General features: G+C 35.7%; 1 protein-coding gene across 2 annotated transcripts in view; it reads left to right on the top strand.

The window, feature by feature from the left end:
* LOC107873034 (histone-lysine N-methyltransferase ASHH2) overlaps positions 1-13820 on the top strand; it is a 38081-nt gene that overhangs the window by 4444 nt on the left and 19817 nt on the right. For both annotated transcript variants that reach the window (XM_016719743.2, XM_016719744.2), the window contains exons 4-9: positions 2216-2382; positions 2492-2571; positions 4214-4345; positions 4438-4554; positions 6982-7074; positions 7372-7449. In XM_016719743.2, coding sequence (XP_016575229.2) covers positions 2216-2382; positions 2492-2571; positions 4214-4345; positions 4438-4554; positions 6982-7074; positions 7372-7449 — 667 coding nt within the window. The remainder of the gene's footprint in view (positions 1-2215; positions 2383-2491; positions 2572-4213; positions 4346-4437; positions 4555-6981; positions 7075-7371; positions 7450-13820) is intronic.

Here is a 13820-nt window from a genome sequence, read left to right as displayed (position 1 = left end):
TGTCTCTGCATGTCTGCGCTCGGTTGCATATGTGTGTTTATGTGTGTATGCATGCGTTATATTTCCCTTCTGTGAGTCACCATAAAAGTAAGCCTTCCATGATTAGATGCTATGGTGATTCTATATGTTCTAAATCTAGCATGCTCCGATTAAAAATGTTAATTAGATTTAATTGTTATAGGGCAATAAGTGATGTTAGTTTTTGTATTTTCTATAAATCGTGGGATTTACTTAGAGAAGTGTCTCGATTCTTGCTTAAAGCTGTAGGAGCTTTTTCGTCTTTCTGCTCTTTTCATTGTAAAAGCAATGCTTCAGGGATCCTCCTTCCTTTCCATTTTATATGACACTCTTTTCATTTGTAAAAAGGGCATCCCTGTGCACTAAAACTCTCGCTATGCGCAGGGTCCGGGCAAAGGCCAAACCAGAAGGGCTTATTGTACGCAACCTTAACTCACATTTTTGCAAGAGGTTGTTTTCACGGCACGGCTTGAACCCCTGACCTTCTTGGGACCCAAAATAATAATTTTTTTTTTGAATCAGGTGAAGCTTTGTTGATAATAATTGTGACCCAAAATAATTGACACCATTCTATTCTTAAACAACTTGTAAGGATTCAAATCCATTAACATATTCAGCTTTAAACTGCGATTTTTTCTCTGTTAAACGGACTTTTCAGTTACCAACTTTAATCTTTTACTCCACTATCATTAATATAATGTAGACATCGAATCAGGGTTTTGGTTTCAGAGGTAAAGGTAGTAGTACAATGTGTGATGTGTTTAGGCCTGTGTCCACGAGTTGGAATCCAGATGTGAATCAAGTGTGCTATTTAAGTGGAAAAGGATAGAGGGGCGGGTTGATTGTCCAACAAGTTTTCAAGCTGAAATAATGGATTTCTCAGTTATCAATAGACACACGTTTGTGTGTATATATGTGTCTGCACTCACACATCTATGTGTCTGTAATCTGTATGTGTACACACATCAAGTTAACATCTTAGACTTGTGCCCATCGAATGACATCATATAAAATGGGACAAAGGGATTAATACTTTTGTATTAGTGTGAATTATTGGGAAGAGAACTTTTTCGTTTAAGAAAAAATCAAGTTTTGCGAGGTGGAACAAAAGAAATGTGGATCATTTCCTTTGGACCCAAGAGTAGTTAAAGATGCCTAACAGCCATTGCTTCACAATTTCCACGAGGACCCTGAAAATTGTTGATGCATAGTCTTTTGTTTGATATGAAGGACTACTCTTAAAATCCAAGGCCGAATGAGGTTCCTGTTTATTGGTCTACTTGAGAATGCAGATAGTTAAACTTCTAGTTTTGACCTGGGAAATGAACTGTTTTTTTGTGGAATTAACTCTCCTCTCAAAAATATAAGGCATAAAATAAAAAAATATCATTCACCAGAAGAACTAGTCTATCAAAATGGGGTTTATTTTCTTCGCTTTGTTTTGATAAATGGCTCTTGCATTCCAAATTTGTATATGTATATGTAAATTGTACGCAACTCAGAATTTTAAAATAAATTTATAATGTGCTTCTTTTTGATGAATAGCTAATTAAATCTTCTATTTAGATGTATGAAATGCAATCTTGATGAGGGGCATTGCACTCACTTGTTTGATTGATCAAATTCTGAAAACCAAAACTACTGCCTGGGGAAAGTTGCTTCACATGTAAAGTTTAGCTTGTAGAGATCATTGTAAGTGGTAACATGCTATATTAGTGAAAACAAAATCCTGAAGTGGCATCAAATAAGCAACTTATTGTGTTTATGTGTCTTCCATACTTTCCTTTCTCTTGTTCTTGACAGTTTGACTTATTCTTTTTGATAGGCTAAGTGATTTTATTAATAATGGAAGATTCTCCAGTGTCTTGTTTATTGAATTATAGAAAGTTCTAATTTGAGTGTGTCCAGAACTCCTCTGCCTTGCTGGTTGTTTGCTGTAGGAACACTGAGGTGATGGTTTTATATTGCTTCTGTAATATTAAGTGGATCTATTAAAACCAAATGTCAGATGACTGTTAGCCCTTAAGTCTGGCTAATAAATAATTTCTCTGGAGGAGGGGGTGAGCGGGTTGCTAATATGGATCTAATATTGAGGTTTCACTAATGGAAATGGAAGCACTTGTGATTGTCGAAGCATGATATGTTTTTGTTTGGTTTTCAAGAGTTAATGGCTTATAGTCTCCTACCAATTTTGAAGGACTTGTAAGGACAATCTGGATAGAGCTTTTGCTGATTGCTCATTTCCCCAGGAGAAGTCAAACTCAGAAATTAATGCTGAGCTGGAAATCTCAGATGGTTCTGGTGAGGAAGATGTTTCTCGTACACGCTTACATTCGAATGGATCAGGACAGAAGAATCCACTTGGTATCTAATGATTGTACTAATGAAATTGCACTAGTATTGTCTTTGGGTACGTAATCTCGGAGTAAGCTTGCACTAATATGGTTATTTTACTTCTTTATGTTTGTTGTAGTGGCCCATCAATCATCTTGGACTCGGATCAAGTCAAATTTGTACCTGCATCGCAACCGCAAAAATCAACCTATTGATGAGGTAGATGTCCGATCAAGTCTGCATTATTGCCTCATCATATACACAGTGACATATATATTTGAAGAATAAAAAGAAGAGGAGCATAAAGTCATTAGAATTTCAGTCTTTTTTGACAAAGTTGGTCTCTGGATTTAAAAGCATCAGAAAATGAAAAACTCTAAAAGTTTGATTACCTTAATTTTTTTTGTTCATCGAATATTAACCTGTGAGTTGTGAGTTATTTTTGGTAGAAGAATGTTGCCTTAAAAGTAGAAATTTTCATCAGAAAGGGTTGAGTTACAAATAAAACCACCTTTTTAGTGTTGTAGGTGACCATTTCGCAAATATGAATCATCTTACTTCCTGGATGGTAACTCATTATTCGATTTTGCGATAAGGAAAGCGACATTTTCAGCGATTATGATACTGCAATCTTAGTTATGCATATTATTGTTGTTAGCTTTCTGGACTTGTAATTTTTCTTTCTTGAGGGATCTAGGCTTGATTTTATCTATTGTTTGAGATATGTTCTGGTAGTTAAATGCACCTATCCGTTTACATAACTAGGGCAATCTCATGGGTTTATGTTATTTAACTCCTTAGTTTTTGTTGTTGTTGCTGTTGTCAAATAAAAACTTCATAAAATGCATAAAACTCTGTTATACATGTCCTCTAGTTGATGCTTTTTTTCCCTTTTCCTTTGCTCTTCCTTGGAGTTGTCTTTGTGTAGTCGTTGGTGTATTATTGCATGCAATGACACATTCAGGTACATCCATTTGATGAAATGCTGTGTATGAGTAACTCTCGGTTCCTCTAAACAACTAATTGGTGTGTACTATGAATCTTTCTTCTTGTAAATCTTGGTGATTTGACCTGTCCACTATGTTTACGATGTTATGAGCTGACATTTTCAACCCGGCTATGATACCATGTGGAGATGTGGTTTATGTAAGTAGATTTCTGTGGTAAAACGAAAGAAAATAATTGTTTGAGAAGGAAGGATCATGTGATTCTTCTGGGTTTCCTTCAGTGATGATTTTCAGAAGGGGCTATCATGATAACAAGCCTACATGTTCTCCACTAATAGTTAGAGCAGCGAATTAGCTTCTAAAGTAGAGAAATGAACTTACGTTAACTAAAGCATGTTGAGATGAGTGAAGGAAATATAGTTTCAACACTCAATTGATAGAAGTTGGGTTTCAAGGAGATTCTTCAGCAACTTCTAGAGCAGCAATTCATTTGTAGAATTAAATATCAAGGATATGCAAATGTTTCAAAACTGACATGATATGGGGCTTTTTTAATCTTGTTTTGCATGAAATTAACTTGTATGATGCACACCATGCCTACGGCACCCCAGACCCCACAAGTGGGACTATGCTTGGTATGTTGTTGTTGTTGTGTTGTACCATGCCTATGGTTGGCACTATGTTTGGGCTAACATCTCATAAGGAACATGCACCTTCCATCGCCCCTTCCTATTTCTCCGTGAACTGCTGCTTCTCTAAGTATTTGCCTGTTCTTCTTTAACCTACCTTTTTAAAAGAAGTCTCTGCATGTTCATCTGCGATCAACTGATGATTTCTAATGTGCTTGTGGTAACAGAAACTAAGTTACTTCCCTTCAGTAACTTCTATTTCATTCTGTTATCCTTCCCTATTAGATCATGATCTGCCATTGCAAGCCACCTTCAGATGGTCGAATGGGCTGTGGAGATGGATGCCTGAACCGGATGCTCAATATAGAGTGTGCTAGAGGGACTTGTCCTTGTGGAGACTTCTGTTCAAATCAACAGGTTCTTTAACTTGCAAAGGGTTACTTTTTTTTTTTTGGGTATATTGCTTCTATTATGCAGGTTGTATCATCTCTATTGTGTACTGCTTGCAGTTCCAGAAACGCAACTATGCTAGATTGAAGAGCTTTAAATGTGGAAAGAAGGGTTATGGCCTGCAGCTGCTCGAAAATGTATCTGAAGGGCAATTTCTTATTGAATATGTTGGGGAGGTGAGATATCTTCTCAACAGAATTTTGGAGACAGTTACGGGAATTACTGGAAGTGGACTTAGTAGTGCAATAGTTGGAACTACAGATAACTTTGTCCTATGTTAACCTAAAATTACCAAAAGTCTGTTTATCCCAACCCCCCACTACTGGGTGGGTACCCCTTCCCAAGAAAAGATTGCGAAAGTTAAGAGATGATTGTGCTGTTAGTAACTAAATTATTTTTGGGAAAATCATCAACTTGTGGTGGAAAGCTCGTCGACATCAAGTTGACATCATACCCCGTTTCTGCGGGAAACATCCTTATTTTTTGTCAGAAAACAAAACACCTTTGCCTCCTTTCGCATGATTACATTTCTTCCACTTAGTTCAATACTGTAGTCTTGGACTTTCTAGTGTGACAAGTCACCCCACATTTCAATTCTTTTGGTTCAACTTATGGCTTTGGGCTTCCTGATTAAAAAAAATAGTTGTGGCTTTGGGCTTCTTCTTTTTTCTTTAGAGTTCTCTTCATTGCCTGGTAATTTCTGCTGATTGTCATATTAGGCTCCTGGTTTTTGCTTTATCTGATCACGATGATATCTCCAACAATTCCCCCCAAGCTTTGGAGTAACCGGTAAAGTTGCTGCCATGAGACCAGGAGGTCACGGGTTCAAGCCATGGAAACGGCCTCTTGTAGAAATGTGGGGTAAGGCTACGTACAATAAGCCCTTGTGGTTCGGCCCTTCACCGGAGCCCGCGCATAGAGGGAGCTTTAGTGCATCGGGCTGCCCTCTTTGCTCTCCTTAAGGATCTAACTTTTAGCATTTAAAGCTAAATTGCATTCTCTTTTTTGTGTCAAACACATTTGGACCCAGGCATGTTCCTTTACATCTGTTATTGATTTTTATCAAGATACTTCTTTAAGGAATATTAAGTTATTTACCCATATGTACCTTCAGCCAAACCTAGTTACTAGCACTAGACAATATATACAAAACCTATACTGATCATCTATATTGTATGTATGCTATTATATGTATAATATATGTATATTTATGCTCAAGTATACATAACCTATACATTTGCTGGCTTTTTTTGTAAGCTAGATCACCTAAAAGGCTTGAACTGTAATTATTCCATTCTTTAATCCTACTTCCGTGCTGCTCTCAAATTGTTTTAGCTCCTTGAGAGCTAAGAATCATTCCGATTTCCCCAATATATTTGCACATCCTTCCCTATAGTCGTGTTTGTATTATTCTTTTTTCTTTTGGTGCCTTTCCAGTTATAAGGAGACCCTTAAGCGATGCTTCCTTCATCCCTTCAGTTATTATGGCTTTTAATGAATTCTGTTTTGAACCTTATCGAACTCTTCCTCACTACTGTGTTTGCAAAGAGCACGGATTATGTTTTGCAAGAGGCTTACCTACTCAATTGTTATATGTTTGCTTTATAATTTTTGGCTTTATTACCTACTTGATTCAAGTTATTCGACTGTAGTTCAAATAGTGTTGCATCATTCTAACCCGAGAGTTCTCTGATTTTTCTTGCATTTAACTCTAGTATTATATGATTTCAAGGAGTGTTTTAGAAGCTGTCTTTGACTGTTTCTTGCTATTTTCCTATTTGTCTAACTCACCCATGATCTATCTTTGGTGGCTGGTTGGGATGTGAAAATCTGCCTACAACCCACAAAGTTCCTCATAGCTTCTTCTCCTGGATTCCACAATCCATATGTGGATTTGACGTTTCCTCTTCCACTAATAATTGCGAGTGTCAGAAGATCTTTATCGGTGGCCAGCAGACCTCTGAATCTTTGTCTTTCCTGCTTTATATACTACATCAATCCTAAATACTTACTTGCATTTTAGCAGTTGCTCGTTGCTTTGTTTTCCTCATCAAACTTGGTAGCCGGGTAGCTCATTGAGACTGTTTTGTTTGATATGGTAAACCTCACTTCCTAAGCGCGATTCCCACTTTGCTCCTTGGTTACTGAACTTACAACATCATGGTTAGAGGTGAAGGGCCCTTTCCAAGATACCTCATTCAGAAATCATCTAAACCATTAATACCTTCCAAATCTCTGCCATGACCATTTATTATTACTTTGGTACTTCTAGGTTGTCTATTCTTTCCTTGAAGACAGAATATCTCCTACCATTGTTCGCTTTCTCATATATTCCATCTCTCTTCTCGTGTTTTCATCAACACCAGGGCTTGCTCCAATTATGAATATTCTTTTCAATTCCTTGGGTGTAAGTTTGATCCAAATTCACAGTATCTTACCATTAATGTGACTGATCCTTGTTTTATTTTCATCAAAAGATTGTCTAGAAATTTCTCATTTGATTTCTAGAGCCTCTTCATATTTAAGATATAAATATATCCGTGATTTACTTTGTATTGCTGAAATATTTTAGTCTTATAGCTTTAAATCTTAAAAACCCCTAGGTACTGGATATGCATGCTTACGAGGCACGGCAAAAGGAGTATGCGTTGAAGTGTCATAAGCATTTTTATTTCATGACACTTAATGGCAGTGAGGTATTACAATTTACCTTGATATCTCTAATTAACAGATATTAATGTTGCTGTTATGTGTTTAACATACACAGATTTGCAATTTGAAGGAGATAGATTATTTTTTGGTATATGTATCTATTGACTGATTTATAATGTGAAGGAAATTAACTTTTGGTATTTGTATCTATTTTGAACCGTTGTCATTCTACGGTCAATATGTCCAAATTTGTAATGACTTGGTGTATATAATGGGCCCTTTAATCTTTCTGTTTTCTCCCACCTTGTCGTGTAATGTCCTTTTTATGCCTCATGTTTTAGGTAATTGATGCATGTGCTAAGGGGAATTTGGGCCGTTTCGTCAATCATAGCTGTGACCCTAATTGTCGTACAGAAAAGGTAAATGTGATTGGCAACTGCACCTGTGCATTTAGTTCTGTAAAAGAAGAAGAGAATGAATTACTTGATTATTCCCTCAAGCATGTTGGGTTTATACAGTGCACTAGTATTCCAAAAAAAGAGGAGGAAAGTATTGGTCTTTATTGCCATTTTTAATAAGTAGTAGAAGGTATTATATTTTATTTTTTGTGTGATATTTAAGTAGAAAAAGAAGATTTTTTTTATTGAAAGGAAGCAGTCCTTTTTAAAAAGAAACTGAAACAGAGAAAGCGATGGAACTTTTGGACAAGAGAGAAACTTCTGTTTTTGAGAAAAAAAGATTTAGTGGAAGAAGTATTGGAAGAGGGAAAAAGAATATTTAGAGAAAGGAGAAATAATTTTTGGAGTAGGGAATCAAATGCTTGATTCTTATAGAAAATTCAAGACTAGAGGAGGGCACCAAATCACATAGAAAATAGTGATGCCAGTCGCCAAACAGATAGTGGCACCATAAAGGTCGCGAGAGAGATGACTTGTGCTAGACACAAAAAGGGAGAAGAAAAGAAGAAAATCATTGACTAAGCAAGCGAGACGTATGACCGGTTTTGCCTGTCAATAGCTGAAGCTATTCGAGTTTCTACCACGATCTTAAAAGCTCTAGTACCAATAACTCTCCCCAGCCACATGCCCACCTTTTTTTAAAAGGTAGAGGAGCTCTAACTTGGGAAATGTGCCTGATCTGTCTATCGAGTCATATTCGGCGGCATATATCTCCAATAACACTACAATATCAGTTATTTACCATGGAAAACAAGATCTTTTTCATTTCAGGTGAAAAATCATTCGAACTTAAGCCTGGCAACAGACCGGAACCGGTACCGCCAGACCGGTTTAACTGGAACCGGCACAGTCTTACCAGTGTATTTTACCGGGACCGATATTACTGGAACCGGAATACCGGAAATTTTGGTTGGTCCGCACCAGTCCGTTGGTTACCGGTGTGGAACCGGGTCGGACCGGGCTGGCAACCCGAGTTATACCGGAAAATACGAACATTCACCTTTTTTTAATTTAAATTATATTATATAATTAACTTATATTATATAGCTTATATTTTATTAATATAATTAACTTAAAGATATATTAATATAACTTTTTTTTAATCAGTTTAAGTTTAAGTTTGACATATGTTAAAAAGTTTAAAACTTTAACTTAAAAAATATATCTTTAGGTTTAAGTTAATAAATATAACATTTTATAATATATCTTAAACTTAAAAATTATATCTTTAAGTTTAAGTTAATATAACATTTTTAATAAGTTTAATAAGTTAAATTATATTTATATAAGCTTAAGTTATAAGTTTAAGTTAAAGTTTTAAACTTTTTTTTCTTAACTTTATAAAGTTAAAAATTTTCCTAACTTTATAAAGTTAAAAATTTTCCTAACTTTATAAAGTTTAAGTATTAATTTGTTTTCCCATAACTTTAAAGTTACAAATATAAACTTTATAATTGTAGCTAAGATAATTGCATTAAACAAAAGACAAATTTTAAAATAAAATTAAGGCAAATAGCCTATATATTTATTCAAATTTCGTATGTTGTACATTTAGTACAAATACTAAAAGAGAATCTAATCTACGCAGCCACCTTCTAGGAATGGTTCTGTTTGAATTAGATCTCTACTCTAGAATTTTATTAATATCTATAACGTCCATATAGGAATGGTTCTGTTTGAATTAGATCTCTACTCTAGAATTTTATTAATATCTATAACGTCCATAATATTCTAGACGTAAATTATCTATTTCTTCGGCGAATATATTTTCTGGAATTGGTCTTTTTCCTTGTTCATCCATTGCTTCCATTCCGTCGTCACTGTTTTCCTCAAATATTTCATCTATTTCATCTTCAACTTAGGGCGGTAATTTTGGGAGCCCGAAATTTCTTCTTTCGGCATTAATCCAATCTATAAATAAAATCGAAATCTCCAAACTATCTTTTGTTAACTAGTACCGATGATCTCCAATTATAAATCTTTTGCGCTAAAAGCTTGCTCCGAAGCAACTGAAGAAGCTTGACTTGCTAGGACATCTTGAACCACCCTTGAAAGTTTTGGAAATTGTCTCCCGATCCTGAGAAATATACAAATCAAAATCATTACTGCTAGAACATTGAAGACCAAGTTCTTCACCCGTCTCGTCATCTAAATCATCATATCTACTTTTAGAAGTAGGAGGTTTGACAGGCGCAATATTTTGTTCCATAACTTGATACAAGTTATATAAACTCCTAGCTTTAGATACTATGTTAGCACAACAAGTTTCAACTGATGGCTTTTCACGAGGTCCAATTTCTAAATTGTTGTAAAATTTTTGAACCAACATCATTACACCGTGTTCTTTGTAAAATGGGTTGAATAAAGTAGCTGTCAAATAAATTTGTGGCATAGGAAAATAATATTTTTTAAATTTATCAACCATAGCTTCAATTGCCTCTTTGTAAAGGCAAATTTTTTTATAATTAGCAAGTACTTTAGAAATAGCAGTAATATTTACTAAAATAGAAGTAATAGTTGGAGTGTATTGAGGAGATACTGTATTTGTAGCTTGATAAAGAGTTTTCAAAAATTTACAAAGTTCTTCTACTTCAAACTAATCATCATCTAGCCTTAAATCAGGATTCAAATTACGAGCATTATAACCTAATTGTATAAGTTCACGATATACATAAGCAACTTCAAGCATTTGATACAAAGAATTCCATCTAGTAGGAATTTCTTTTGGAACTTTTCTATATGGTATATCACGTTCTTTACATTGATGTTTAAAATCATCCATTACAAACTTTTTTTTAAAAAATATAACCATAAGCAACTCGAACTTTATGACAACCATTTCCAAACAACTCAACACCATCTTTTACTATCAAATTTAAAATATGTGCAGAACATCTAACATGAATAATCTTCATCCAAAGGACATAATCTAACTTTTAAAAAATCAATAGCTTTCAAATTATTAGAAGCATTATCTAATGTACATGTGATAGTTTTATCAATAAGTCTAAAGTATTTCAAACTATCCCCTATTGTACAAGATATAAAGCTACCGGTTTTAGTTTCGTCAACATATTTATAAGCAATAATTTTTTTTTTGCATGTTCCAATGGTGATCAATCCAATGAGCCGTGAGAGTAAAATAATCATTACCGAGAATACTACGACCCATGTCAGAAGTAATAGATATTTTACCATCAAATTTACTAAATAAGCAATGAAGAAAATGACAATGTTTGACAATGAAATTCAAAAATATCATTTTTAATTGTATTTCGTGAAAAATTTATAAAAGAGGGATTATGTACTCGTTGAATATAATGAATAAAACCGGGATGCGAAGGAAAGCTAAAAGACAAACCCATAACAACAACCATTTTCGCTAGTTCTTCTCTGTCTACATCTTAACTACATGTTGATGATGAGCTTGGGCCAACCAAGTTAAACATACCTAAATGCGTTTGAACCATATTACCTCCTACAGATTCTTCCGGCAATTTTTTTTTGCCTTAGCCTCATTTTTTAGACGAATAAATTCTTTATTACATTTCCTCAAATGCGTAGTTAGCAATTCTGTCCCGCCATTCTTTCCCCCGGTCAAATGTTTCATAACTCTCTTGCATTTATTGTAAGTAGCAGTATTTTTTACCTTATCATGTTCCATAAATTTCCAAACTAAGGACCTTTTAGGACGTTCGGTACCTTTGACCCTAGTAAATTCCGGTAAAAGGGGGAGTTCTTGACCATCTTCCGGTAATTCTGTAACCGGACTAGTAGGGGTAGGGGTATCACCTAACTCTTGTTCTTCTATATCTCATCTTCTTCAGGTAAGTCTTCCTCAAAATTATCGGAACGCCTACTCAGGGTCTCATGATCTAATTCCATACCGGCACCAACATCGAAACCATTAGGCTGTGATAAAGAAGTTTTATTAACATCCCTAAATCTAGGCGGTAATGAACTAGTAGTAGCACTATTTTTTTATTTCTACGAAAAACCTTACCAAAGATTGTTTTTTTACGACTACTATTTTTATTGGCATCCATAATTAAGTTTAAATATAATTAAAATATTAAAACAAGCAATATAAATATTATAAATCAAAAAATTAATGTAAGTAAACAAATATAGACACTAAAAAATAAAAATATAGCGACTAAAGTAAATAAAAAAAGAGATTAAAGTTGGAACAAATATACCGAACGTCTGCGTAAAAGCAGACGTATACCAACAACAACAACAACAACAAACCCAATGTATTCCTACAAAGTGGGGTCTGGGGAGGGTGAAATGTACGCAGTCCATACCGCTACCTCCAAAGAAGTAGAGAGGTTGTTTCCAATAGACCCCCGGCTCAAGATAGAGAATGGTAAGATAATGAATTCATAATAAATGTTTGAGTAATTGTCACAGCTCAGGTACACGGGAAGTAGAGTATGGTAGCTGATGAAATATCAAAGTATTGTTACCTTCAATCCTTTTTTGCGGATGTGGATGGTTCAATTTTCTGCCTCTTACCTGTTTGTTCTGTTTCAGTGAATGACGCAACAACTAGCGCATTTGGTTTTTGGTCTTGAAATCTGAAAGATGACTTTTGTAATTGGAGTTTAAACAGTTTACGATCAAGTTGGCGATTTATACCGGCAATAGACAGTGGTTGTTTTTGGACAACAACTTTGTCATATATTTGGTCGGTAGTTAGGGACAGTATTCTTTCTGCTAACGCTTCTGACATTGTTGCTGTAATTGTCCCGCTGGAATCTGTGATGTCAATGCGGAAGTGGCACCTGGGGACCAATGGCTGGTGTAGTTTACAATTGAAGCAGTGGACCATTTGTTTTTGTTTTAGGATGTACATAGTGATTGCAGTTTGAATAGGCAAACAAGTAAATGATTGAGAATGATCGGGAAGCGATATTCTGCCTTCCACAGGAACAGTTTGTACCGTAGACAATGACTGTGGAATGGTGGATACAGATTGTACTTGATCTTCAATAGGTGCAAGATTCAGTGAGGAGGTTGATGATGAGGAGCTTCTTAAAGTATAAGACGACAACATTTGTTCGTTCTGCTTCACCCAGTTCATCAGTGTAATTGCCTGCACGTATTGAGGATTTGGTAATATTGTTGTTTGATATCTTGCTGCCAATCTCAGAACACCACGGAATTCAGTGACGTCTATACGCTTGGCAAGAATGACAGGATGCTTGTGTAGGTGATCTAATAAGGTAGTTCCTTCATTGTTAGCTAGGTCATCCCATATAGTAAATAGGAAAGGTTTCTTGCCAGTCGGTCTACCAAACACAGAAATCGTTATAGTGAAAGCATATTTTACCAAGCAGACAGAAGGTTTGGTGAACTTCATGCAAGGGGGAGACTAACTTACCTGTGATCCATCACAATCGCTTCTCGAAAGTGTTTGGTCTGGTCAGCTGTGTATTGCAGGGCGCTGCAGTTAACTACTACTGCCAGTAAGTCAAATTCAGCACCTGGATGTTGTTCAATCGCTGAGAAAGGAAGTGAGCTCAGCTTTTCTGGAGCAGGCAGTGGTGCTTCCAATTCATCGTTGTCGGTAATCGGCTCAACAATTGTGTATTTTTCAGCTACCCATTCGTACGTACCAGCTTGTATCGAGTAGCCACGGGGATCCCTAACTTTCGCGCAAGAAACAAGATATGTGTGGAAAAGGAGGAATAAGTTCTCGTATTTGAGAATGTCATCGCTGTATAGCACTATGGAAACCTGTTCTTTTTCATCTTGCACGAGTATTGTGTGAAATTGGACAGATGAGTCTTTGCTCTTGCGAGGGCGAAACTTGTCAATTACCTGAACCTTACAGGTCCAGTCTGTAGTTTCTTTTGTGATGGAGTCCACAAGAAGTCTCTGATCCATTATGGTATCCGCTCTCCGCTGATTTAGTTTCCAAATTACAGAGTCAAGATGATAATTGAAGCTTGTAATATCTTAAAAAATCTCCAACTCCAACTAGCTAATACAATAACTATAAATGTTAAGAGAGAGTATGACAATATTAAGGGAGAAATTGAGAATATTTGTGAGAAAAAAAAATAGGTATAAAGGTGTATTTATAGTGAAAATTTTAAGGGGTAGTGGGGTGATTGGGAAGGGAGGGGCATAAAATAGACGTTGGTTAGCCCCCCAACGGCTGAAAGTACCAATGGCTCTTTTGCCATTTAATATAATTAATTTTTTTTAAAAATCAAACATTAATTCCGGTCGGTGTTGGACCGGAACCGGTAAACTGGAACCGAAACTACCGGAAAATTGTCACTGTTCGCACCGGTACCGAATTCCGGACAGTTGGGTACCAG

The sequence above is a fragment of the Capsicum annuum genome, chromosome 6, assembly GCF_002878395.1.
Source record: "Capsicum annuum cultivar UCD-10X-F1 chromosome 6, UCD10Xv1.1, whole genome shotgun sequence".
Lineage (NCBI taxonomy): Eukaryota > Viridiplantae > Streptophyta > Magnoliopsida > Solanales > Solanaceae > Capsicum > Capsicum annuum.
The sequence above is the reverse complement of the archived record's forward strand: the minus strand, read 5'-3'. Positions and strand labels throughout refer to the sequence as shown.